Source organism: Artibeus jamaicensis, unplaced genomic scaffold (assembly GCF_021234435.1).
Source record: "Artibeus jamaicensis isolate MK-2021 breed Jamaican fruit bat unplaced genomic scaffold, CSHL_Jam_final scaffold_286, whole genome shotgun sequence".
NCBI classification, from domain to species: domain Eukaryota; kingdom Metazoa; phylum Chordata; class Mammalia; order Chiroptera; family Phyllostomidae; genus Artibeus; species Artibeus jamaicensis.
Window position 1 is genome coordinate 143,428 of NW_026522034.1, and position 24,543 is coordinate 167,970.

General features: G+C 51.2%; 1 protein-coding gene across 1 annotated transcript; it reads right to left on the bottom strand.

Moving 5' to 3' along the window:
- Nucleotides 1-5,105: 5,105 nt before the first annotated feature.
- LOC119042603 (mitochondrial-processing peptidase subunit beta-like) lies at nucleotides 5,106-15,154 on the bottom strand. Its single transcript, XM_053656800.1, is given in 7 exon segments — nucleotides 5,106-5,170; nucleotides 6,242-6,700; nucleotides 6,703-6,759; nucleotides 6,762-6,821; nucleotides 6,824-7,308; nucleotides 7,310-7,616; nucleotides 14,704-15,154. Coding segments are annotated over 7 exon segments (1,884 nt in total).
- Nucleotides 15,155-24,543: the final 9,389 nt, after the last annotated feature.

Sequence of the window (24,543 nt, forward strand, 5' to 3'; positions counted from 1 at the left end):
CTTGGGTGGACTGTTCAACCCAACTTTGGGGCAGGGCTGTGGACATGACCTGTGATTTGTAGACAGGGAAAGGGGCCTCGCGAGTGTCTCCACGTTCTCAGCCGCTCTGCACTGATGAAACAACCGCTCTCTAAGTGCACTGCTCCCAATGCTCCACCATTAGTGTAAACTTATTCAGTCCTTATAGCAGTTGTGGGCAGTAGGTCCTTTTACAAGCGAGAATAGAGGCTGCCCAAGGTCACGCTTGGTTGGGGCAGAGCCGGGGATGGAATGGAACCCATGCTGTTAACCACCACCTAATACTGGACTGCTCTTTCCACCCTTTACCCCTCGACCCCTTCATCCAGGGCAGCCTCCCTCAGACTCTGGCCTCCCCTCCCTCAGGCCCCCGGGTGGTGGGTGGGGCAGGACTTCCAGGCCAAGCAGCAGGTGGCCTTCAGGGCTGCAGGGGCAGCCCTCCCAGATAGGCTGCAGAGGGGAATGGCTCTCAGAGACACAGCCGGTCTCCTCAGGGGTCCCTGTGTCCTGTTTCCCTTCCCTTGGATGTGGGTCCCCAGAGAGGCCACGTGCACATTTCAGAGCTTCTTCAGGTTTGCTTCCCGTGTGCAGGGCTGGTGCCCCTTAAAGCCCAGGATTGTCCTTTGCAAATGAGGCAAGCAGAAACACCAAAGAGAAAAGTACCGTGGCATTAAACGCTACAGAATTCTGTTAACCTCGAATCGGAAGGTTTAAAGGCAATTCCATAGCTCACCAGCCCCTCCAGCTCCCGGGCCGGGTGGGCCCTGACAGAAACCCCTGTGACTGACTGGCACGGCCTGTGCCGGCTGCAAGTCCCCGTAGGTGGAAGGTCTCAGCAGCAGCCAGGGCCAGCCCACCACTCCGTCACCTTGGCCTTGGCACTGCTGCCTCTTCCCAGAACCACAGTCCTTCACTACTTCCTGCCATTCTCCCCTTGCTCCCGGCTCCACCCTCCCTCCACCCTCCCCAAGAGCCTGCAGGAGGCTCTCAGCCTTTGCCCTCCCCCTTTACCAGGGCAAAGGGGTCTGATGGGGTCTCATTTGTTGTGTGACTGGGGCGGGATCCCAGGCCAGGCTCCCCAGAATCCTTCAGTTCCATGTCTCATAACTTCCTCCTCTGAAAACACATTTGCTTTTCATATGCAGTCATTTTGCTTTATTCTTACTATTTTCCAGTGGTTTTGTAAAAGCCGTATTTAATTTTGGTAAGGGAGCTTACGCAGCAGTTTGTGCTTTTAAAAGGCTGCTTTTCCCCTTTTAGTTTCTGTGGACAATGTTTTGAGTATTTACATTTCAAAGACCTGAGAGTGTTTATAATTTTCAGAGACACGGAATGTAAACATTTTTGCATTTATATTTATAACATAGCTATATAAATATAGTCAAAGGTTTAACATAATTTATTTGACAATGCTTCCCATAGAATTTAACATACCAAGTAAGCCTAATTAGTTTAACTTCTCCCTTTTATAAAGAGCAATTTTCTTTGAGCTATTTCAGGAATTATTCTGCAAAACTCCAAAGCTCTTAAAAATCTCAAAGATCAAGAAAAAGACTTTATAATTTTTGGATCTTGGGGTGCCCGCCAGGCTCACTTCTTCCCTATAACGTTTCTGGAGAACCAGGCAGCCCCGCCTAAGCTCTTCCCTGTTGCGCCTTCCTTCTGAGGCCCTCCCTTGTGTCACTGTCCCCAGCTCTCATAAACATGCCCTCATAGTCACCTGGACTCCTGTTATAAAATGCACAATGGACTCCTGATCTTCCCTTCACAAGGTCAAGGACCCACACACCACAAGCCAACCCGGGACAGACATGCCTGGGGCCCGGCCCCCTTTGCAGTAACAAAATGAAGAGCTATTTGGGAATCACGATTCAGGCAGAGACCCAAATAATGTCGGGATTAGGAGACAAAGGCAGTGGGTGTCTGTGAGACTGGGAAAGGGGAACAATCAGAGCCACGGAAGGAGGGCATTTCTCCTGGTGTAGGTAATGGGTGACGATTCTACACAGTGTTTTCGGTTTGCAGCCCAGTCAGTTATCGGAACAGTAACCGCCTTCGGGTTGGTTCTGCAGAGGGTTTCCCAGGGCGCAAAGGCGATTCTGCCCTGTTCGCACCCTTCAAAGGGTTGGGACCTACGTCCCGCACAGCGGCTGCCACTCAATCTTCAAGTGGCTCCGTTTATTTATTTTTTGACGAATGAAAGACATCGTTTACATTTTTTCTTTTACAAGAGCAATACCTGTTCATTTTAGAAAATCAGGAAGCAGGTAACAGCACACTTCCCCTCACCCCTGTTTGCACCCACAAGCTTTCTTTCTTACACACACAGTGAATAAGCAGGTGAAACATTTCTTTACGGTAAAACCCGCAAAGTGACAAAATCTATTTGGCTTTATATAAGTTAAGCATGTATAGGTACCCTATGGTAAATTGTTTTATAATCCTGTCAAATATTCATCTTTCTCACGATTTTAAACATTTATCTTCTTTTGGAAAAAGATTATTTATTTATTTATTTATTTATTTATTTATTTATTTATTTATTTATTTTTAGAGAGAGGGCAAGAGGGGGAGAGAAACGTCATTGTGAGAGAGAAACATTGATTGACTGCCTCTTGCACACCCCCAGCTGGGGACAGGGCCCGCAACCCAGGCACACACGCACACTGGGAATTGAAACAGCGACCTTTCACCTTGCAAGGTGGCTCCCGACCAACGGAGCCACACTGGTCAGGGCTACCTTCTATCTTAAATATCTTCAACTAACACAAGGGATGTCAGGCTTCCCGACAGGATTTCCATAGAGGTCAGTGGGCTGAGCCTGAAAAATCTTTTCTCCACCCACCATCCCCCTAACCTGGGCAAGTCACCGAGTTCTTACCTGCAGCAGAGGTAGGGCTCCTGGCAGGGAGGGACACAGCTCCCATCCTGGGTCATAGATACCAGGACGGTGGCTGAGGCCCTGCTGTGTGGTGGGCCTGAGCTGGACCTGCAGCCATTTGTCCTGCCAGAGAGGCCCTTCCTGTGAGGTGCGGACAATAATAGCTCCCCCCGGAGTGGTTGTGAAGATGAACTAACCTGGGAAAGCAACGGCCCAAGTCTAAAGAAGTCTGTCCCGGCGCCCTCGGTTCCGGAGGTTCAGTGTTGATCCCACCGTCTGCTCCTCTCGCCTGGATGTTGAAACCAAGGGGCCTGGGAAGTCTAAAGGCTATTACCCCTCCCCCTCTGCCTCCTTTGGCTTGATGGAAATTTGGCTCTCACAGTGGGTCGGATGAGATTCAGCTGCACACAGCGGAAACCCCAAGTCACAGTACCTACGTAGGACAGCTGGGTGGTGTGCTGCGGGCCCGCTGGTTCCGGCCCCGGGGCCTCCTTTCTCCCTGTCTCACCCTCTGCAGATGAAGCTTCCATCGCAGACGGCACTCCGTGGCCAAGGGCGCCCCGGCCACCTTGCCTAGAGTTAAGGCACGAGAAAGGGCAAGGAGCTGGCTGCCGCAGCTCCTCTCTGAAAGCCCACCAGCAGCCTCACTGCAGCCCCCTGGCCACAGCGCGGTCCCCCGCAGACACAGTGATTTGCAGAAAGGCTGGGAAAAGTAATTGTTCAATGGAATCAAATGACAATTCCTCAGAACTGGGCATTCCCAACCAAGGTCACACGCGACAACCGAAATCCTTAGAGGCCCCAGAAATGCTGGTTGACAAGGGAGCAGATTATTTTTCCTTCTTAACTATTTTGGGGGGGATATGCCCTACACCTTTCCCAGACCCTCTGCCTTCCGGTTTCGTGTTCGTGGGGGACCCTCCAGGACAAGTCAAGGGGCCCTGCACCCTCTGGTCAATTTCCATCCAGTGCTATTGTTCCCTTTGCTCTTTCTGTCAAAGGGAGAGGGAAGGGATTTGCGTTGGCGACCGTTGCCTAAGCCACGACGCTAGGTTCTTCACGTGCATTCCCAGGAGATTCATCGTTTGACCCCAAGAATGAATGGCCCTGTTGAGAAGGGCTCCTGGGGACTAATGGGGCTCAAACATAAAAACAGAGCCCAGCAGCCATTTCTATACAAGGGCCTCCCACATCGGCCCCACTTTGGGGAGAAGCCTTTACCGTGTCCCTTCCCGGAGCCAACCCTTACATTCGAGTTCCTGGAATCCTATTCAACCAAGAGGACTGGGGCTTTCCCAACTGGCCCTGCATAGCAGTAGCCCCATAAGTGTATTCACGGACCAATCAGAGCGGCTCCACTGTAACCAATCAGGTACTTTTTGAACCAATTACACAGTGAGGATTTAGAGTCCGCATCTGCCTGAAGATGGACCAATCGGGGCTCAGGGGAGGAAACTCCTGTCTAGAGGTCGGCTCCCCGTGGGCTCAGGCAGCCCCCTTTCTACGAAGCCTGGAAGTTGTGTCTCCCAGCTCGGCCCTGCTGCTCTGCAGCCGCGCTTACCGCAATGCAACTGTTTGCACGCCCCACACTGGGGATTCCTGCCCATGTGGCGTCTGTGCCAGTGACCTCGTTGACACGCAGGACACCTACCAGACAAGCAGAGGACCCTCGTTTCCTAGTGTGTCCGCCTGGCAGCTGGAACACAGAGACCTGATGTGGCTGCAGCCTAACTAAGACGGTTTACTTCGCATTTGCTCAAAAGTTCAGGTGGGGGCTGTTGGGAGGGCTGCCACAGCCGATCCCTGCCCACCAGGGACCCCGTCTTCTATTTTGTCATCTTCCAACAGGGCTCCCAGGTGGAGATGGTGCCCAGGCCACAGTCCAGAAGGAAGCAAAGAGAAGGGCGGGGGGGGGGGGGCTCTTTATTTTTAGAAGGAAAGGAAGAACCTGAGCAGGCCATCTGCCCCACCCCCGCCCCCTCCCTCCCCAAGACGCGGTGGCACAGCCCTGCTTGAGGACAGACTGGGACTCGGAGTGGCGGCCACGCGTTCAGCACCAACTGACCACTAAGAAGGGTCTGCCGCCCCTGCGTTTGAACAATATGGCAAAACCTGCCGAAGCTTCTCCTTGGAGGCAATTTTTGCCGTACTTTTCAGTAAAAGGCAGAAGGCCTTTCGGGATCCCGAAGGGGCGGGTGAATGAGAATCAGGCCTTGCCGGAGTTGCGGCCGGGGGTGAGCAGCGCGTAGAGGGGCCGGAGGCCTCTGCCTCCTGCGTGGGCAGGGGGTGGTCGGGCCACGAAAGAGGCCCGGCTCCTGCTGCGGCGCCAGGCCGCCGCGGGAGGGGGTCTGACGGCCCTGGGACGGGACCGCCTTGCCGGCCGGTAACAGCCCTCTGACCGAGCCACCCTGCTGTCCAGGCCCGGAGCCCCAGCGGGTCACAGCCCCAAGCGACTGCTGCCCCTCTGATCTCCTCCTGAACGTCTGACCCGTGAATAGGGAGAAAACAAAAATGCCTGCTTTGAGCTGCTAAGTTCGAGGGTAATTTGTTAAATGACCACATGTTTTTGTCCTTGAAGTATTCTGTAACAGAAGGGAATGATTAAACAAGCATTTGAGAATAAGAATTTTTAAACGTTGAAGTCATCGGACCCCGGGGCTGAGAATATTGTTACCCCTTGGTGGACGTAGCCCTTGAACTAAGGGATGTGAATATCTTGTTTTTACTCCCAGAACTCTTTCAGTTTCGTACTCAAAGTATTCCCCAGGTTTTGATGGAGAAAAATGTCAAGCCCATTGAGAAGTTGAAAGATTAGTACCAAGAGGACTTCTTACTCCTTCCGCTGAGACGATACAACAACGAATATTTTGCCATATGGCAAATATATGTAATTTTCTGTACCATTTGGCAGAAAATTGAAGAATAAATGCCCTATTTTTAAGTAACGGTTTTCCTGGCCATGCAGTATATTTTCATTGCATAATCTTGTAAAACGTAGAAAATAAAAGGGAAAGAAAGTTCATCCAAAACCCAGCTGCCTACAGGAACTGTCTTGATTCATGCTTGGCCTGCGGAGCAAGCGGCGCCTCTGAACTTAGTTCTCATTGGGCAGGGCTGCCCTCTAGTGTCTGCTGGGCGAGTAGTCAGGAAGGCGGGTTCCAGTTCTGCAGTCTCTGTGGGCATAGGTTGAATTGATTCCTCAGACTCTTTACGTATGGATGAATGTATGTGTATATATATTCAGATTACCTATATAAATATGTTTACCTTATAGTATATATAATGTTGCATATAATATAATACTTGCATTAGCTTTTTAACCGTGAGGCCAGCACATGTTACTGCGAATGCCGTTGAGAGCTGCTAGCAGCTCCGCGGCGGCGGCACCGACGGGACTCCTCTCCTCTGCGCGTTCGGTCCGCGCTTCCCCAACTGTCTCAGCGCGCACAGCACCGGCTCTGGCGTCAAGCTCGGGGATGGGAACTCTTCTATTCCCGCGCGACAGGTGCCCACCGATGTCATCACAAGTTGGAGCGGAGCCACCGAGTGGGAACAACATGTTTGTTTTCAGAAGGTTTTTGGCTCGTGCAGCTTCCCTTTCGGTGACATTTGTGCAGAGTCATATCCATTCTTTGGGAACAACATGTCGCACGTCTGCAACAGTGGCCGGTTCACAAGCCGCGCAGAGCCCCCCCCGCCATCCTGTGTCTCTGCAGGAAGTGTGGAAGGGCTGGAAGTGGTGACAGAGTTGTGCGACAGGGGGCTGGGCGGGCCTGCCTGGCAGATTCACTCCTGCTCCGGGGCAACCAGTGTGCTTTCGACCCCAGGCCGACCGGGACGAGCCCAACCGACAGCCTCACAGCGGTGGCAAGCTGTGCCGGAGCCATCCTGTCACCTCTCCCGCCAGTCTCACTTCCTGTAAGGGAGGCAGAGCGAGCACTTCTCCTCTGTGTGTGGACCCAGAGTCACCAGAATGGAACGCCACTGACTCAGGCAGCTCACCGTGGGAAGCTCGCGGAGCCGCAGAGTGTCGCCCTGGGCCCTTAGAGTCTGCAGTTACACGATCCACCGAGTCCTTGCAATTTGTGGGCTTGATACTGCCGGTGAGTCTAGAAGTTGTCCGACCCAGTGCAGGGTTTCGATAAGCTGTGTCATGAAGATAATCAAAAACAACTTCTTGGAAACTGGTTTCACCTCCCTGCATCTCTCTGAGGATGGCTCCACGCTCGCACTCAGTCTCTGCTTCTCCCAACGTGCTGCTTTGTATTATATCTGCAAGAATTTCTGCGGCTTTTGGAAAATCACTAGAAAACGCCGCAGCATCATATCCAGCCTGCTCTCCGGCGGTGTAGGCATTGAGAGGAGCACCCGAGGCTTCGGCCTCAAGTTCCAGATCTCGCTGGGGTCTTTATGGTGCCCTGGAAAGCCATATGCTCCACAAAGGGAGCGGCACCCCATCCCGGCATCCACTCGGAGCCCGCAGTGCGCGAGAGCCCGGAATCTTCAGAGGCCACTCGGAGTCCATTCTCCATACCTGTTACCGGTGTTTCAGGAACATTCAGAACAACCTGTGTAGCAGCCTGTGCACTTCTCAGTCTGTTCCCTCCAACATATAATGACCACCCAGCAGCGCTTCCAACCAGGAACACCTTGGTGAAACCCCAGAGCCGCAGCCGCCACTGAGGCCTCTGCTGGGCAGAAATCTGAGTTTCTGAAACCACAGAACAGCGTTATCTGGCCCGCACCTGGGAATTTATCAAAGTCTCCGGCGAGGCCTCACCTGAAACAGCTGTCTGCCCTAGCTGCCCTTGCTGTACTGCTCCCTTTAAATGGGGCCCAAAGTGAGGGGTGCCCCACCCACCCGCAGTCCCCACTGGCAGCTGCACCCTGCGCACGGCCACACGGGGGCGCCAGCACATCTCCTCCCCAACTGAATGCACGAACCTGATTTTTTCTGGATTCTTTTCCTTCCTTTGGTTCATCTTTCTTACCCTATTTTCTGCACTAACGTCTTTGTCTTGTGTACACTTTACACCTTCTAGAACTTCTGGTGTAAACTCGCTTCATTTCGTTCTTTTTTCATTCTACCAGTTTATGCCTCATTGCAAATTGGTGTGTTAAGTATTTGTGTTCGTGTAACAAAACTCTATAAAATGTATAGAAGAATCCCCCCACTCTCTGCAGGAAGTCACACTCTCCGTACAAGCAGTAAATGAATGAGCAATTTAAAGATTTCAAGTTTACTGTCATGCCCTTCAATCAGGGAAGACTCCAGGGAAATAGTTTGCCTTTGTTGTAAGAGCGTGGGGAGTGGAGGGAAAAGGGAGTGGGGCAAGTGAAGACGTAAAACATTGCATCACTTTGGACTGGGACGATGCGCAGCGGAGATACAGGACCCGTCGCTCCCGGCGTTTTTGCCAACAGTCTGGTCTCACGGCCTCATCCCGCCTCCCTCTCAAGGAGCTCCAGAGCCTCATTCTGTAGAATGTGAAATAGTCTCAAACCCTCTGCTTTTCTGGCACAACCAGAGAACCACAGCATGACAGCTAGAATGATGACGTGACAGCTAGGACCACGACTGACAGCTAGGACCATGGTGTGACAGCTAGAAGAAGGAGAAGCATGTCTCAGTGATTGCCAGGTGGGCCAACCGGGACCTCACTCGCCTCCCTGTACCAGCAGGTGGGAGCCTCCCGCACACGTGACCTGTACCGCTGCCCAGTGCCAGAGCCAGGTGTCGCTGGGTCCCAGGCAGCTGCTCCACCTCAGGTGCCCCGGAGTTCTCTGGGCTCCGAACCTGTGGGGATGAATAAGCTGCACCCAGACAGGCCCCGGCCCCCAGTTCTTGTTTCCACCACACTCTCCTTTCCTCCTGGTCTACCCAACAGTACATGCGTGGCCCAGTGACACACCCGTGGGACTCCATGTTCGACTCTGAGGGAGCGGTCACATCTACCTTGGGACTGGTGCCAACTCCCTAATTGTGATTTTCACGGAGCATCTTCAGGCTGTTTGCTCCTGAGTGGATGGACACTGAGGGTCCACCAGTGAGGTCCCCAGCCCCATCCTCATGGAGTTCACAGTTCAGTGGGACTGGGTTGAAAAGCACAAATGAAAATTCTGGAAATGAAAACTACAACTTCAGAAATAAAACCTAAATGGATGGTTTACATACATTTCTGTCTTTGGGGTACGGAATGGTCTCCCCTTTAATGTGCCCTCCTCCTTAAAACATGATGGCTACCCCCGACCTTCCCAACATTGACCTTGGTCAACTAAATACACCTTTTATGAAAGTAGACAGACAAGTCACAGCTGGGAAACGGTCACTGTGGTTTATAGTTGACAAAGAATTTAGCCAAAAAGATGAAGAACTTGCATGGATCCAGAAGAAATAGTCAGACACCCCAATAGAAAAATTGCAAAAGACATGACGTGCGACTCTGAAAGGAGGAGAATCTTTTAGCCTGTTCATGTATGGAGTGATCCCCAATTTCCTGATGCATCAGGAAATGAAAACCAAAGCCACAATAAGGTCATTTTTATAGGCAATTCATTGGTAAAATTAAGATGTTTGGGTTACCAAACACCATAGAAGTGGACCCATGGTTGGGGGGCAAGGAAGTGTGAGCTGGGGTACCCACTTGGTGAGCAGTGTGACACTGTTCCCAAGAGTTCACGCACTTGAACTCCCAGGCTCTAGGGGAGCTCCTGTGTGTGAGCCCCAGGAGACGTGCCTAGACACAGTTCATCCAGCAAAAACTGGTCACGTGCTCTGTGCCCACTGGTGGGAGCCAGAACATGCGATGTGGTGTGTCCTCACCATGGGATGTTTCAGAGCAATGAAGGGGGGTGGAACCCCCCCCCCCTTCTGCAGGTGGCAGCCTTGCCGAGTCCTGGTAGCAATGAGGAGTAGAAAACTCAAGATCCAGAAACCTGTGCAAAGAATAATACCATTGTCGTAAAGACTAAATACAAGCTGCACTAAGCGTGTGAGTTAAGCACACATCTCTCCTTACCTACCCTACTTATCTGTGACGAGGAAGAAGGGAAGCACAGATGCCGAGTGGCAGCCACTGCCACTGGGGAGCCGTGGGGACAGGAGAAGGCAGAGGATGGGGCGGGCAGGGCACAATAGGGAAATGGAAATTATGAGAAAGATCGAGTTTGTGTATCGGAGGGTTCGTTACATTATAAACAAACAAGCTGATCCACACATAAATTACCGAGGGCCCATGTTTTATAAATAATTGGAGCCTCGCAGCCCTGTGCTGACGGGTGGCCCTCACTGCCCCCGCTCCCAGCCCAGGAAGCGCCACAGCCTGAACTCACAGCTTCTCGCGCTGCGCCCTGCGTGTCCCAGCTCAGTCACCTGTTGCAAGGAAGTTCCTTGTTTCACCTTCCAACCAGGGGTTAAGACAGGAAGCTTTCCATGGTTTTTTCAGGGAAAAAAGTTCATAGAACTTTCATAGTTCTATGAACCATACATTCATAGAACCATATGATAAAAATGTGAGCATTATATGTAAGTGACCCCCCCAATAAAGTTGAGTTTTAAAAAAGAGAGATTGTGACCTCACTCTTTGAAGGGCCACTGGGTAGAAGAAGGATTTTAAATTTTCATTGTGACTCCAGTGAATTAAAAAGACAAATTCACTGAAACTTGGGGGGGGGGGACTTAATCTGACTGAGTGTGAGAAAGACTTTGCAAAGGTGAGGGAGAGGCCAGCACCGTAGATGGCGCCCGGCTGGCGGCGAGCTGCAGTCCCGGAGACACGCGAGGGATCTGGACCCAGTGCGGCCAGATCTTTTGGACTTAAGATGAAATGCAAGACTGGCGTGTATTCTACTGATGTTCACAGGTTGAGACAAACCAGTAAAAATGCACTGCTCCATTGGCCAGACGTCCTCGCGGAGGCTGCCGGTGCGGTCTCTGCACACGATGTCAGTTTTCTCCTTCCTCCTTTAGCTCTGCAGAAGAGTGACATTATCTGTAGAAAATGCCTATGGTTTCCAGGTTTTTGAAGCATGTGGTTAACATCTTTATTTTCATGAAATATTTTTATTTGCTTTTCTTTGAAAATTACGAATGGCAGCATGTTCACACAGACCTCATACACATGCGTTTCATGACAGCATTATTCATAATAGCCAAATATCCGTCCGCAGTTGAGTGGGCAGGAGAAACGTAGGCTGTCCTGTTAACCAGTGAGCATCTGAGGCTGTAAAACGATTTAAAAGTTTACGTGGGACCATAGAAGACTCGAATCCGGGAGGCCCAGGTTCAGGGGAGGCCTTCAGCATGCTCCTCGGGGACCTCACCAATGACCTTCACGGAGCACGTGGTTGTTCTCCTGAATGTCTGGCGGGTGAAATCCTCGTGTGCTGAGGTCCGAACAATGCAAGCATGCACATTGACTTAAAAGAGAGAAGGGCATTATTTGAACTCAGGACGGCATATAATAAAATTACTTTGCAGTTGTTGTGTTATTCTTTCCCTCAGTGTGCAAAGAAAGTAGCCCTTCAGTTGCGCTAGGAGGAGGAGACCCCACAGTCAAGCAGACATCAGGGGCCATCGTACAGCTGAACGCACCCGGCTGTCACTTTTTCCTTTTCATTCCAGAGAGAGAGGAAGAAAGAGAGGGAGAAACATCGATGTGAGAGAGAGACATCCATGAGCTGCCCTTCATATGCGCCCAGACTGGGGACTGTACCTGCAACCCAGGCAAGCGCGCTGACCAGGAATCAAGCCTGCGACCTTTCGGTTTACGGGATCACGCTCCAACCAGCCGAGCCACAGCAGCCAGGGTTGCCTTCGTTTTTGCGGGTCATGTCTTACGGGACTCGCGTGACTGCTCCACAAGAGCCTACACCCTCAGGTGTCCCCGGACCTGCTCATTCGTGGCAGTGGCCGACTGGTCATCGAGATCTGGGCTCCCACAGCCCTGCTGGAGTCACCGAGTGACTCGGGGTTTCGCTCAGTTGCCCGTCTGCAAGAGGAAGTCAGAGGTGACTTCCCTGCCTGGGGCAGAATGTGACCCCAGGGGCACCTGTCCCCTTCATCTGCCAGAGCCCAGGGCTGCCGTTTGAAGCCTTGCCGTGTTTCCCAAGCCTCCAAGTGGGGTCGCAATTGTGCACGCAAGACTTAGAATGGAGGCTCGTCTGCTGGAAAGAGAGGGGGACTCGGAAAAGATTGTTTAGGATAGGCTTTCAAGGAAAAAAATTAAAGGGTGCATTATTTAATAAAGAGAAGAGACAAAAACTTAGAGATAGTTCAGTGAATGCCAAGAAAGGCTGTTACTGAAAATCAAAAGCATTCTTGAACTTTATCACTTATTTTTCTTCCAAAAAACTTACTGGTTTGACTGGTATCACTTACAATCAAAATTCCACAGGAAATTCCTCACTGGGTTCGGTGCTTGCTTAGGAGACTGTTCAGGTGGAGGAGTTTCTTTTAACTTTGGAATGGAAGGGTCAGACACAACCGTCTCAGAACCAGTGGCAAAAGAGTAAGACCCCTACCTTCTCAGAAGGGAGTGGTGGTGAGGGAGTGTGTGTGTGTGTGTGTGTGTGTGTGTGTGTGTTGGGGCAAGGACAAGTGTGTGCGTACACATGCATGTGCTGGGTGGGCGTGACCATTTGGGGTGTTCTGTTAAAGAATGAGGCGTAATTGTCGTTAGGTGGTTTGATTTACTCCGAGCAAGTGAAGGAAACACAGGAAACACGGAACTCGCATTCAACGCCCTGTCCTTCTATTTGGTTCATTACATGTTGATTTCTTCTTTGCAGTTGACTGCCTTATCTGGTTGGGTTCCTGTCGAGCTCATCCTGTTTACAGCTGCATCTGCCAGATACTGCGCTACATTTTAACATTTAGCAAGAACAGCATTTAGTAACTACTGCCCAGACCTTGAGACCCGTGTCCTATCTAACAAGGAGACTGAGCAGCAGGAAGGGTCCCTAGGTGATGTTCAGCACTAGTCACATTCCTGTTTGTTGAATCTCCACCCTTTTTTATACGTGCAAGGAGGTGGCCGACCCCCTCCCTCAACCACACTCCTGCATCTCAATGCCAAGGTGTGTCTCACCGTTAGCTACAGTCTGAGCCAGGAGAGCCGGAGTCCTCACAACAAACAGAATTTTTGAAGGTTCTAGAAAGACCACTCATCTTTCTAGTTCTGTCTGGGGCTGATGTGAGGGATGTGGTGCTTCCTTTCTCACACCCCAGGCCTGTGTTTTTGCTTCTACTTTCCCTTGAGAACTGGGTGCACTGGAGGGCAGTTCTCTTTGTCCTTGGACTTTGAGATAAAATTGACACACCACACGATGTAAGTGTAAGGTGTACGACATAATGACTCAGGTACACTGCAAAGTAATTACCGCAATACGTTTAGTTAACATCCATCACCTCATATAGATACAAAGAGAAGAAAGAAATCTTTTTTCCTCGTGATGAGAACTTTTAGGATCTTAGCAACTTCCAAACACACCGCCCGCAGTGTCAACTCTGGTTGCATGTTGTGCCTTCCCTTCTCAGGACTTCTCTACCTCACAGGCGGACATGTGTACCTTTTGACCACCTTCATCCAATTCCCCCACTGCCCACCTGTGGCAGCCATTGATCTGGTCACTTTTTTCCTATGATTTTGTATGGCTCCGGTTCAGCTGGGGAGCAAGCCCTGCACCCCTCCCCAAGTGCTCCGGGCCTGACCAGGAGCTCTGGGGGCTCTAGGCTGGTCAGAAGGGTGGGGAGGAGGCTTGGACCAGCAGGTCCCAGGAGGTGGCACCGCTGGGCGGCAAGCCCTGCACCCCTCCGCTGTGAGCAGGGCTGTGGAAAAGCCTCCACAGCAGCTGCCCGCCCGCCACCTACGTGCCCCTCTGGCAGGGGCAGGGGCCCACCAAGAAACCTGCTGTGCATATGCTAAATAAAAAAATTCATTTTTCTTTCCACTGGACTCTGCCTCTGGGGGTGCTGCCCAGGGGCGACGAGCAGTAGGCCCCCCTGGCTGTTCGGCTACATTGAGACTCCAGACACGAGTGAGAGCATACGATATTTGTCTTTCTGTGACTTACTCCGCTCCAAATAACACCTTCAAGGTTCGCATAACCCAGCAGTCCCACCTTGGGGAGTATATGCAGAGGAAACAGAATCACTGCGTCGAAGAGACATTTGAACCCCCGTGTTCACGGCAGCATAATTTATAATCTCTTAGACACGGAGACAACCTCAGTGTCCAGCAGTAGATGGATAAAGAAAATGCCATATATATAGTATTATATATAAAATACATAATGGAATATTTTTCATTCAGCCATTAAGAAAAGAAGGAAAAACATGTGGGAACATCTCTTTTGCAAGTACGTGAGGAAAGAGGGAAATATTTAGGAAAAGATGAAAACAATGGAAAACGCATTGTAAGAGAAGGTGCAGGGATGGTTTGATTGCATTCCTGAGGTACGAATATAATTAAGGGGCGGGAGGGTCAGAGGTTTTCCCTGCCGTCTGGCTACAGGGGGAGATTGTAACCAAGCAACCAACAGGGACCCACCACTGGTCGCCAATAGGCGGAAACTCTGGAGACAGAGCCCAGTGGGAAGGAAAGGGAGTCTTGTATTTTAAAGGAAATACAGTTTGAAATCACGGCAGGTTTCTGCCTCAAAGCCTGTCTGTCTGAGACTCCCAGAGGAAAAAAAACCACGCTGCTGCCTTCTGCCCGCTCAGGTCGAGGTGGCCCAGGGACCCTCCTCCCACCCAAGGCGCCGTCCTTTGGGAAACACGCGTGGCTCAGCTGGTTTCCAGTCACCGTCTGGCTTGGGGAGCCCGTCCGAGTCTGAGTCCAGGAGCCCTTCTCCGGGCGCGCCGCCCTCCTCCCCCCCGCGGCTGCCCCCTGGCGCGTCCCTGTCCCTGGCAGGTCGGGCACCGCCTGGCTCCAGTCGCCCACGCCACTGCGGCTTCCCGTGACGATGGGGGGCGAGGAACGGTCGTTGCCCGGACATGCGGCTTCCAGGACAGGCCTGCCAGTCTGCAAAGGCCCATCCCGCACTTTCGTGCAGTGGTCGGAGGCCCTGTGGGACCGAAGCGGGCGGAGTGGCGGTGACAGCAGGAACGGCCCCTGAGGGGCCCTGCCGCAGAGCGCGGGAGCCCAGAAGGCCCAGGGCGGCCTCCCGCGGCTTCGGCAGGTTCCACGCGAGGGACGGGCGGGGGCTCATCGCCAGCAGTGCAGCTCCCAGGACCCACTGGCCCGAGCGCCCCATCTCCCCTCTTGCATTCCAGGCAGGCTCTGGGGTTTTGGGGGAGGGGCGCCGGGGATGTTCCCAGACCGCGAGGTCCTGGGGGATGGGGCCCGGGGACTCCAGTCCTCCGCGGCTGGAAAGAGGGGAGAACAGCCCGGCGGTCCCACGCGCCCCCCCTTTGCAGGCTGTCCCCGAACCCCTGTGCGCTGGAAGTAGCTGCGTCACCGTCCTGGTTGTCGGTGTGCGTGGCGTACACTGGTTCAGTGGCTGCCGCTCTCGTGCCTCCCAAGCGCTTCTCCGCCTCTTCCTTATTTATCAGGGGCAGGGTCCCCACGTTACAACATAACCTCACATTAAAGCAGGTGGCTGGGTACCGGATGTAGAAATGGCTTCGCTGTCGGGGTGTGGGGACCCCGAAATCATCAAAGGCAGCCGTGGACTCTTCTTTTGCGGGGAGGGGTGTAGCGTCTCCGCGGTGACCACAGCTTGCTCTGCCCAGGAAATCTCTTCTCCCTCCTCTGAGACCCCCTCTCCCTGGAGCCACTTGTTAGAAGAAGCCGGCCCCTCTGCTCCGGGAAGGGCAGGGCAGCTGCCGGAGAGCAGGCAGGGACCTCCGAGGTCCTACAGAAACGTGCGAGTTACCGTTGGGATGTGGCTTAGGGCCATGAGGCAGTTCCCAAGGAACCCGGAGAGACAGTTGGCCTTGGCATTGAAGTATGGGTGAAAGGGTGACTAGTTTGACGCCATTGCCGACAGCATTTGGGTGGAAGTTGCTCGATATTTAACTAGGGCGAATAATATTACCTAACAAGCACACCCGACACGCCTCAAAGGAGGGACTGCCACGTGCCAGGAACCGTTGCTGGAGTTTGGGGCCCGGACTCCGCCCTGCCCCCTCGGCCCAGGGTTCAGCATATTGTTTTCTAGACCTACTGTGTGCAACTAGCCACTCCTGGAATTTCCAAAAGGGAATTATATTGCTCAGGATTAAACATCCCGTGGCGCCCCTCTGATACTTTTTCATGACCCAGGGAAGACTTTGGTCATATTTGAGTAAAAACGTTCTCAGGCTTTTGTCACTTCGGCTGATCACGTCAGATCCTGCCGTCATGGGAGCCCTGACAGAACTGGACCGCTTTGTCCTCGTGGCTCTGGCCTGTCGTCACCCTTCTCCTGTTTGTCATGTGCTGTCGTGGTCCGTGAGCTTCCCAGCTTCTTGAAGAAAGTGTGAGAATATGTCCCCCTCGAGGTGGCTATACGACTCCAAATCTGACCTCATTTGGCAGCAGAAGGACTCTAGATACCTTCTAACTGTGTGATTTTAAGTGTGCAGGCAACCTGTACACCTTCGGTGAGAGAGCAAATTAGTGGAGGGTTACCTGGAGACCATTTCTCACTTCTGCGCCTGCGCACCTGTTGCCTCCCCTCTGAGCTGGAATCCACGCCAGCGTCGCTTGCTCCTGGCTGAGCTGCTCTTACCCAGCAGGGCTGTGCTTCGGCCACAGACCAGCAGCATACAGTGCAAGAAACAGTATTGTAAACTCAAGGCTGTGTTTGCTGTGAGGGCTTCAAGGCCCTTTTAGGAAGACCCAGAGGGAACATTCTTGTGTCATTGCTAAGAATACGTATGCATTTATTTTTGAAAGATTTTATTTATTTTTAGAGAGGGGGAAGGGAGGGAGGGGGAGAGAGGGAAACATCGATGCATGAGAAACATCATCGGTTGCCTCTCATAGGCACTCTGACTGGGGACCCAACCCTCAGCCCCTCAGGCATCTGACCGGAAATCGAACCCACGACCCTTTGCCTTGAGGGTGATGCCCAACCCACTGAGCCACACTGGTCAGGGCAGAATATTTATGCATTTAAGAGATCTTTTAAGTTCATGGACACTGTAGTTTATGTAGATGATATTGTCTCCTTCTACATTAGAATCCTTTTTAAAAAATAATTTTTATTTTCAATTACAGTCGGTGCACATTATTATATTAGTTTCAGGTGTACAACCAACCCAGTGGTGAGACATTATATGCCTTACAAATTGATCATCCCAATATATCTCATACTCATCGGACAACACAGAGACACGTATTTATTACCATACTATTGACTATGTTCCCTATGCTATATTTGCATTCCCGGGACTATTCTGTAACGACCGGTTTGTACTTCTATACCCCTTCACCTTTCATCCACCTCCCAAACCACCTCCCGTCTGGCAATGGTCAAAATGTTCTCCATATCCAGGAGTCTGTTTCTATTCTGCTTGTCATTTATTTTGTTTTCAGGTTCCACGGACAAGTCAGATCACATGGCATCTGTTGCTCTCCATCTGATTCATTTCCATTCTGCGACGTCCTCTAGGTCCCTCCACGCCGTTGCAGATTTCCTTGTTTTGTGGCTGAGTCGTATTCCTTTGTATACAGATGCCCCGCTTCTTTACCCGCTCATCTATGGACGGACACTGAAGGTGCTCCCATGAGCTGGCTGTGGTAAGCAATGCGGCAGTGAGCCTGTGGATGCACGTGTCTGTCAGTCTAGTGTTTTGGGTTTCTTCGGATAAATACCCGGACATGGCATTGCTGGGTGCTTCCTGGTCTCTGGTTATAGCCTTTATTTTAAACTACACTTTGTCTGGTAGAATTATGGCTACACCCACATATCTCTGCATGTCCAGTTCCGTGAAATATCTTTTTCCATCGCTTTGCTTTCCTCCTGTGTGTGTCTCTATCTCCTGTAGACAGCAGATGGAAGGCTTGGTTTGGTTACCCACTCAGCCACCACATGTCATTTGACTGGAACATTTAAACAGTTGGCATTTAAAGTAATTGTCGATCATTGTATTTACTGCCATTTCATTATTCATATTTTTATCTTTTTTCTTCTTCTTCTTAAAAAACACTCTTTAACATTTCTTGTAATACTGGCTTGATGGAGATGAACTCTAGCATTTTCTGTTCTAAGAAGCCCTTTGTCTTACATTAATTCTAAGTGATAACTTGCCTGGGTAAAGTAGTCTTGGTTATGGGTCCTTGCTTTTGGTCACTTTGATTACTTCTTGCCACTCCTTTCTGGCCTGGAAAGTTTCTGTTGAGAAATCAGCTGACAGTCTTACGGGAGCTCCCTTGTGTGAAACTAACTGTCTGTCTCATCCTGTTTTTAAGATGCTCTCTTTGTCTTTAACCTCTGGCATTTTTTTTTTGAATCCTCACCTGAAGATATTTTTATTGATTTTAGAGAGAGACTGAGGAGAAGACAGGGAGGGGAGGGAGAGAGAGAAAGGATGGAAGGAGAGATAGAGAGAGAGAAATATTGATGTGAAAGAAAAACATTGATTGGTTGCCTTCCATACGCACCTTGACTGAGGATCAAACCTGCAACCTATTATGTGCCCTGACTGCGGATTGAACTCACAACCTTGTGGTGCACAGGAAGATGCCACAACCAACTGGGCCATTTGGCGAGGACTAACCTCTGGCGTTTTAAACATGACGTGTCTTAGACTGGGCCTCTTTGGGTTCCTCTTCTTTGGGACTCTCTGTGCTTCACGGGCTTGTATGTCTATTCCCTTCACCAAGTTAGGGACGTTTTCCATCATTATTTTTTTCAAACAGGTTTTTAATTTCCTGCTTTCTCTATTCTCCTTTCAGCACCCCCATGATATGAACGTTGATACATTTGAAGTTGTCCCAGGGGCTCTTTATACTATTCTCACTGTTTTAGATTCTTTTTTTCTTTTTGCTGTTTGGATGTTTTTTCTTTCTTATGTGCCAAATCACTGATGTGATTCTCTGCTTCATCTACTCTGCTGTTAATTCGCTGTAAATTATTCTTCATGTCAGTTATTGTATTCTTTACATAACCGGAGGGGAGGAGGTGGGGGAAGGGTGGAAGGAAGGGGAAGGAACTAGACAAAGAACACGTGTGAATGACCCATGGACTGGACAATGGGGTGCGGACTGACTGTGGGAGTCGGGGTGGGATGGGCGGAGGTGGGCAAAGGGAGACAAATGGGAACAACTGTAATAGGATAACAATAAAGAATGATTTAATAAAAAAGAAGTTTGCACACTGGATTTTTTAAAAGAAATTTAATAAGTTATATTTTCCTGGAATGTTTGCACTTCATCCAAATTTCCAAGTATCTTGACAGAAAGTTATTTTTGCCTTTTTAATGTCTTAGTATTTGTTTTGATTGCCCTTTTTATTTCCAACAGTAGCTGTTTCCCCTTCTCTCCCACTTTTTCTCAATAAACAGTTACTTGTCAATGTTAATAACCTTTCCAAAGAAAATGACCTTTTTCCTCCCATCTACTCTGCTTTGTATTTTATTAGGCTAGTGTGCTCACTATTTCATCCTTAATTTTGGATGTTTTACTCACCTTTCTCACCTTTGTTTCCAAGGAAATGTTGACATTTAAGCCTACATATTTCTGCCTAAGTGCTTTTTAAACTCTACGCGGTGCCTTCATCTGTTCTGTTCTCTTTCTGTTCAAAACGCTTTCCAACGTCCTTCCGTCCGCAGCAGGCCCTGGGGAGCGTGCGCTGCGGCGGGCGCCTTGGTGGGCAGACCCCGCGCGGGGCCTCGGGGAGCGCGGAGGGTCGGCGGGGCCCCGCGCTCGCTGCACCGCGCGCCGCGCCCGCGGATCCGCAGTCCGTCCTGGGGAAGTGACGGCGGGGACGCGCCACGGTGCCCATCGGGAGTCTTAGACCTGAATTGCGGGGTGAGGGCCTGGGAGCCATAAACCAGGGTCCGTTTTCTGCACTTTTATTATGTCTGTTGTCTTCTCCGCCATCTCTCCCGCACAGCCGCGTCCCCACCGAGGTCGTGGACACAACTGTTTGTCCCGTAAATGCTGCCGGTCGCCTGTTCACGGGCCACAGCCTCCCGAGGAGGACGCGTCGCTACGCAAAGAGGGTCCGCCGAAGTGCCTGTCGCCGAGTTTCCACCGGAGCTCGCAGTCCCCGTGGGATAAAGCGCTTACTATGTGACGGAAAGCGAGTTGCAGCGGTGGAGAAAGGCGTTTAGAAAGGGGTCGGGCGGTGGCCGCGGGGCGGCCCTCCTGCTGTGAAAGCCGGGCCGTTGCGGACCGCATTAGGCTTTCCGGACACCCCAGGGCGCAGGCCGCGCGGTGGGGGGGCGACCTCTCCGAAGGCGACGGGGGTCTCACGCTGGGACTGCGCCCTGCGGGTGGTGGGGGAAGACTGCACCGCCTCAGTGAGGTGGAGTTCTGATCAAAGTTTTTCGAGTTGTTTTTTCCAAAATGTAATTTTTGTCTATGCAGAGGGTACTAAAGAGGAGAAAGCTACGCAGACAAAGAGGGCTCCAGGGATTTTTGCTCCAGGTCGCCCGTGGCCGCAGAGGAAGGAGGCTGAGCCGCGCTCGCGCTGCAGATCCACCGCGGGGGCAGGAAAGACCTCTTTAAAAATCCGGGCTCTTCACTGTGCAGAACAGTGCTGTGGTCCCCCCCAAAATCTAGCAAGTCGAATTCGGGGTGTGCACCCAGAAGAAGTGAAAGCAGGAACGCGGCCACTTGCACACGTAGGGTTACAGCAGCGTGGACCTCAGTGGCCAGAGGGTGGAAACAACCCGGACGTCCTCCCCCAGACGAGCAGGTACACAGAAGGTGGCGTGTACGATGGATTATTAAATTTAAAGAGAAATAAAATTCTGATACACGCTACACCAGGGAATAAACACGGACACGTGATGCAAAGTGAAGTAAGCCAGACACGAACAGACAAATACTGAGGTACCGAGAAGAGTAAAGTTCATGGAGTCGGAAAGTAGAACAGCAGTTCCCGGGGGCTGGGGGTGCAGGGGGGGCGTTCTGTTTCAGGGGGGGCAGGTTTTCAGCGGGGAGACGAGAGAGCCCTGGAGAGGAGGGTGCAGCGGGCTGCGCAAGGGCGCGGACGTGCCTCTAACACCGCTGGACTGTGCGCCGTGAACCGTAAAAACGGCAGATTTTATGTCGTGTATACTTTACCACAATTTTTAAAACTATGGACATTCAGTACAGAAACCTGAAGGGTCTGGCCTTCTTAGCAGGGAGACTAAATTGGGCCCAAGTCCACATTATGCTCGACCTACCCTCATGAAGAGTGAAAATAAGACTTGAAAAGATAAACCTTCAGAGCCTGTCCAACCTAAAGCTGTATCACTCTTCACAAAGGAGAGAACAAAATCCAGCCCACCAGCTATCATCTCCCCCTGCAGGACCGACCCCCTGGTCAAAGCTCTGGCCTTCAAGGCTTCAGTGGCTTCCATGCTGGCATCGCCATCTGCGTGGTGCCGCATGCCCTCTCCCCACCCCCCAGCAGGGAAAGAAACAGGCACGGTGGACAGAAACCCACTAGGAGCCCTGGCTGGTGTAGCTCAGTGGATTGAGCGCAGGCCTGCAAACCAAGGGATTGCGATTCAATTCCCAGTCAGGGCGCGTGCCTGGGTTCCAGGCCAGTTGCCAGCAGGGGGCGCATGAGAGACAACCATACATTGGTATTTCTCTCCCTCTCTCCTTCCCTTCCCTTCTAAAGATAAATAAATAAAAATCTTTAAAAAATGATTATTTAAAAAAGTTAAATGCCAGTTGTTTAAAAAAAAAAAGAAACTCACTGGGAGAGGACATCTGGCCACCTTGTGCCCGGTGTCCCTGAGCCCGTGCCCTCGGCTGATTTGCACCTGCGCCCTGTCACTGCCAGACACTGCAGCCCCGAGAGTAAGACTTCACTCGTCTGGGCTGTCCCAGCGAATAGCGGACCCTGACAGGGGTCTGGGAGATGCTCCGCGAGGTACCACAATGCCCACGGTGTGCTTTTGCACATCCCAGGGAAAGACAGGGGAACAAAGAAGGGGTCAGTATTGATCAGCAGCGGTGATACATTTTAAAAGTTAGGTGATGTCAGCATAGCTTTTATTATTCTGATGTTCTCTGCAACGAGGAAAATTAAACAAATAAAGCAAAATAATAATTGTTAAATCAGCGTCTAGATGAAAAGGGGCCACACACTAACCCTGAGATGGTCGGCGGGGGGGGGGGGGGGGCGTCCCACATGGCGGTCTTACAGACTCAGAGACCAAAGTGGCCACAGAGGACAGTCTGCACGTAAAAATTCCCAGCAAGAACGGGTCGTGGTCGGTGGTCACGTCATGGGCCTGCAGCTTCCTCGACAAAGGTCAGTCTGCACCTGCAGTGAACCCGCCTATTGTCTTTCTGCATCTAAGATAACATTCCTTAGAAAGGTCAGAGCCGTCTCCCTCCAGACCCTCAGGGCTGCGGAGTCCTAGCAACTGCAAATGCCAATTATTAACCACCTGTACCCAGTGTCAAAGAAGGGTGTGTTCCCCGGTTTAATTTTAACCAGCCCCAGACATTTCCCCACCTGCTTTCTCCTGCCTCCATTCTAATGTATAAAATAAGCTGCAAAACTGCCATTCTCCAGAGCATTTTCTCCATCCATGAAGATTTTCCTTCCCAGCAACTGTCATCAGTTTGCCTCAAACAAACGCATAACAGTTCTCTACAGGGGTGGGTATTTCTTACATTGACAGAGGCAAGAGCTGTGGTAAAAGAAGAAATGTGTTGGGTCTTTGTCTCGGTTCAGACGCAGAGCTCCTAAAACCCCAGGGGGTGGCCTGGGAAGCAGGAGGGTCTTTTGTTTTTCACACGGGGTCCCTTTAGAGACCACCTCTGTTTATGCTCATGAGCTGGCTTCAGCCAGGGCACTCGGCAGCAGCGCAGTGTGGGGCTGGAGGTTAATCTCTATAAAGGCTCTTGAACAACAGGATTTGATGAGCTTCTGCTTTGGTGCATGAGTAACAGTGGGGACTTGTACCCCACTCACCATTCTTTTAACATCGTTTCTGTACGTGTCGACTCTGGCTGACACGTAGCTGGTGTTTGTATAAGAATTCCAGGAACTAACTTCAAAAGATACAGACTCCCACCTTCAGTCGTCTCAGCTCCGGGAAATTCGCTGACCTTCGACATCAAGCCGGGGTGACTGACGCACACGGGACCATCGCTTGCCCAGTTTCAAGGTCTTTATCGAGTAGACGGTGCTGGTGGTCTGCAGGCAGAGGCATTTCCAAGCCCCGTCCCTTCCATCTCTGTCCTGCTTTCCCCTCTCCCTCCTTGTAAACACTCTGCCTGCTCCGAGATGTGGAAATGGGTTTGGGGGTGAGAGTCCCCATCTTCTCAGGTGGCTGGCACTTGAGGAAACCACCTTCCTTCTCGGGAGCACCTGCCTCCTGAGCACCGGCATTTCATGGTGAGCAGCCGCACCTGGGTCTCTGATACAACCACACAAGGTGCTGGCAGAGGACACAGGGAGCGAGGAGACCCCCGTCCCCCTGCCGGTCACACCTGACCCTGGGCACCTCTGCCCCATCGGGTTGTTCCTGACTTGTATCCTTTTATAATAAGTCCTAAATGGAAGTAAATGCTTCCCTAAATTCTGTGAGCCATTCTAGCAAATTATCAAACCTGAGGAGGAGGTCAGATTTATAGCCTGTCAGTCAGAAGTATATGTATGTTACCTGTACTTCTGTGAACTTGCAGTTGACACTTGAAATGAGCAGGACATTCTTGTGGGCCCTTAACCTGTGAGAACCGACACTACCTCCCGGAAGAGAAAGGATTTAGTTCAATTACAGGGCACCCTGTCAGTGTGGACTGAGAATTAAAAAGTTGTTTGGTATGGAAAGAATCCCAGAAGTGTTGAGAGTTTTTCTTCTAAAGTTATGTGTTCATACTATCCTTCCTACTTTTCTGTGTGTTTGAAAAACCTTGATTACAAAAAAAGGACACCTTTTTTTAGAGTTTCAAGGTAACATTATTTATTATTATTTTTTTAATGTCAGGATAGTTGGTATAGAGTCTTATGTTGCTTGCGTTAGTTTCAGGGGTACATTGTAGCAATTCGACATCTCCACACCTCCCGGGGTCATCTCTCCACCAAGCCCAACAGTGCGCACTGTTAACGGGCTAATAGGACAAGGAAAACATTAGAGCAAGAACAAGAACCTATGCGAACAATAAGCCTGGGAGGGTCCAGAGCTGTGATCATTTCAAATGAGAAGATGAAACCTGCCATTAATTTGGCAACAATGAGGTCATATTACAGAAGGTAAAACTGAGGCATAGCTGTGGGAAAGGGTCAGAGAAAGGAATAAAGTTATAAATCTTCCAGAAAAGTGTGGAGTCAGGTCCCCGGACCAGCCCAGCTCCCCGGCTCAGTGGGACTCCTAGGACGCGGTGATAGGCCTCCTGGCTGCGATTTGTTACAACAGCAAGAGGGTGTGGAGTGAAGCTGGCAGCGGAAAGGGCACCTGAGGTGAAGCCTGGGGACACCAGGCTCAGGCTGCCGAAGAGTCCTTTCCCAGGAGTCACACGGGCCATGCTTAACGTCCC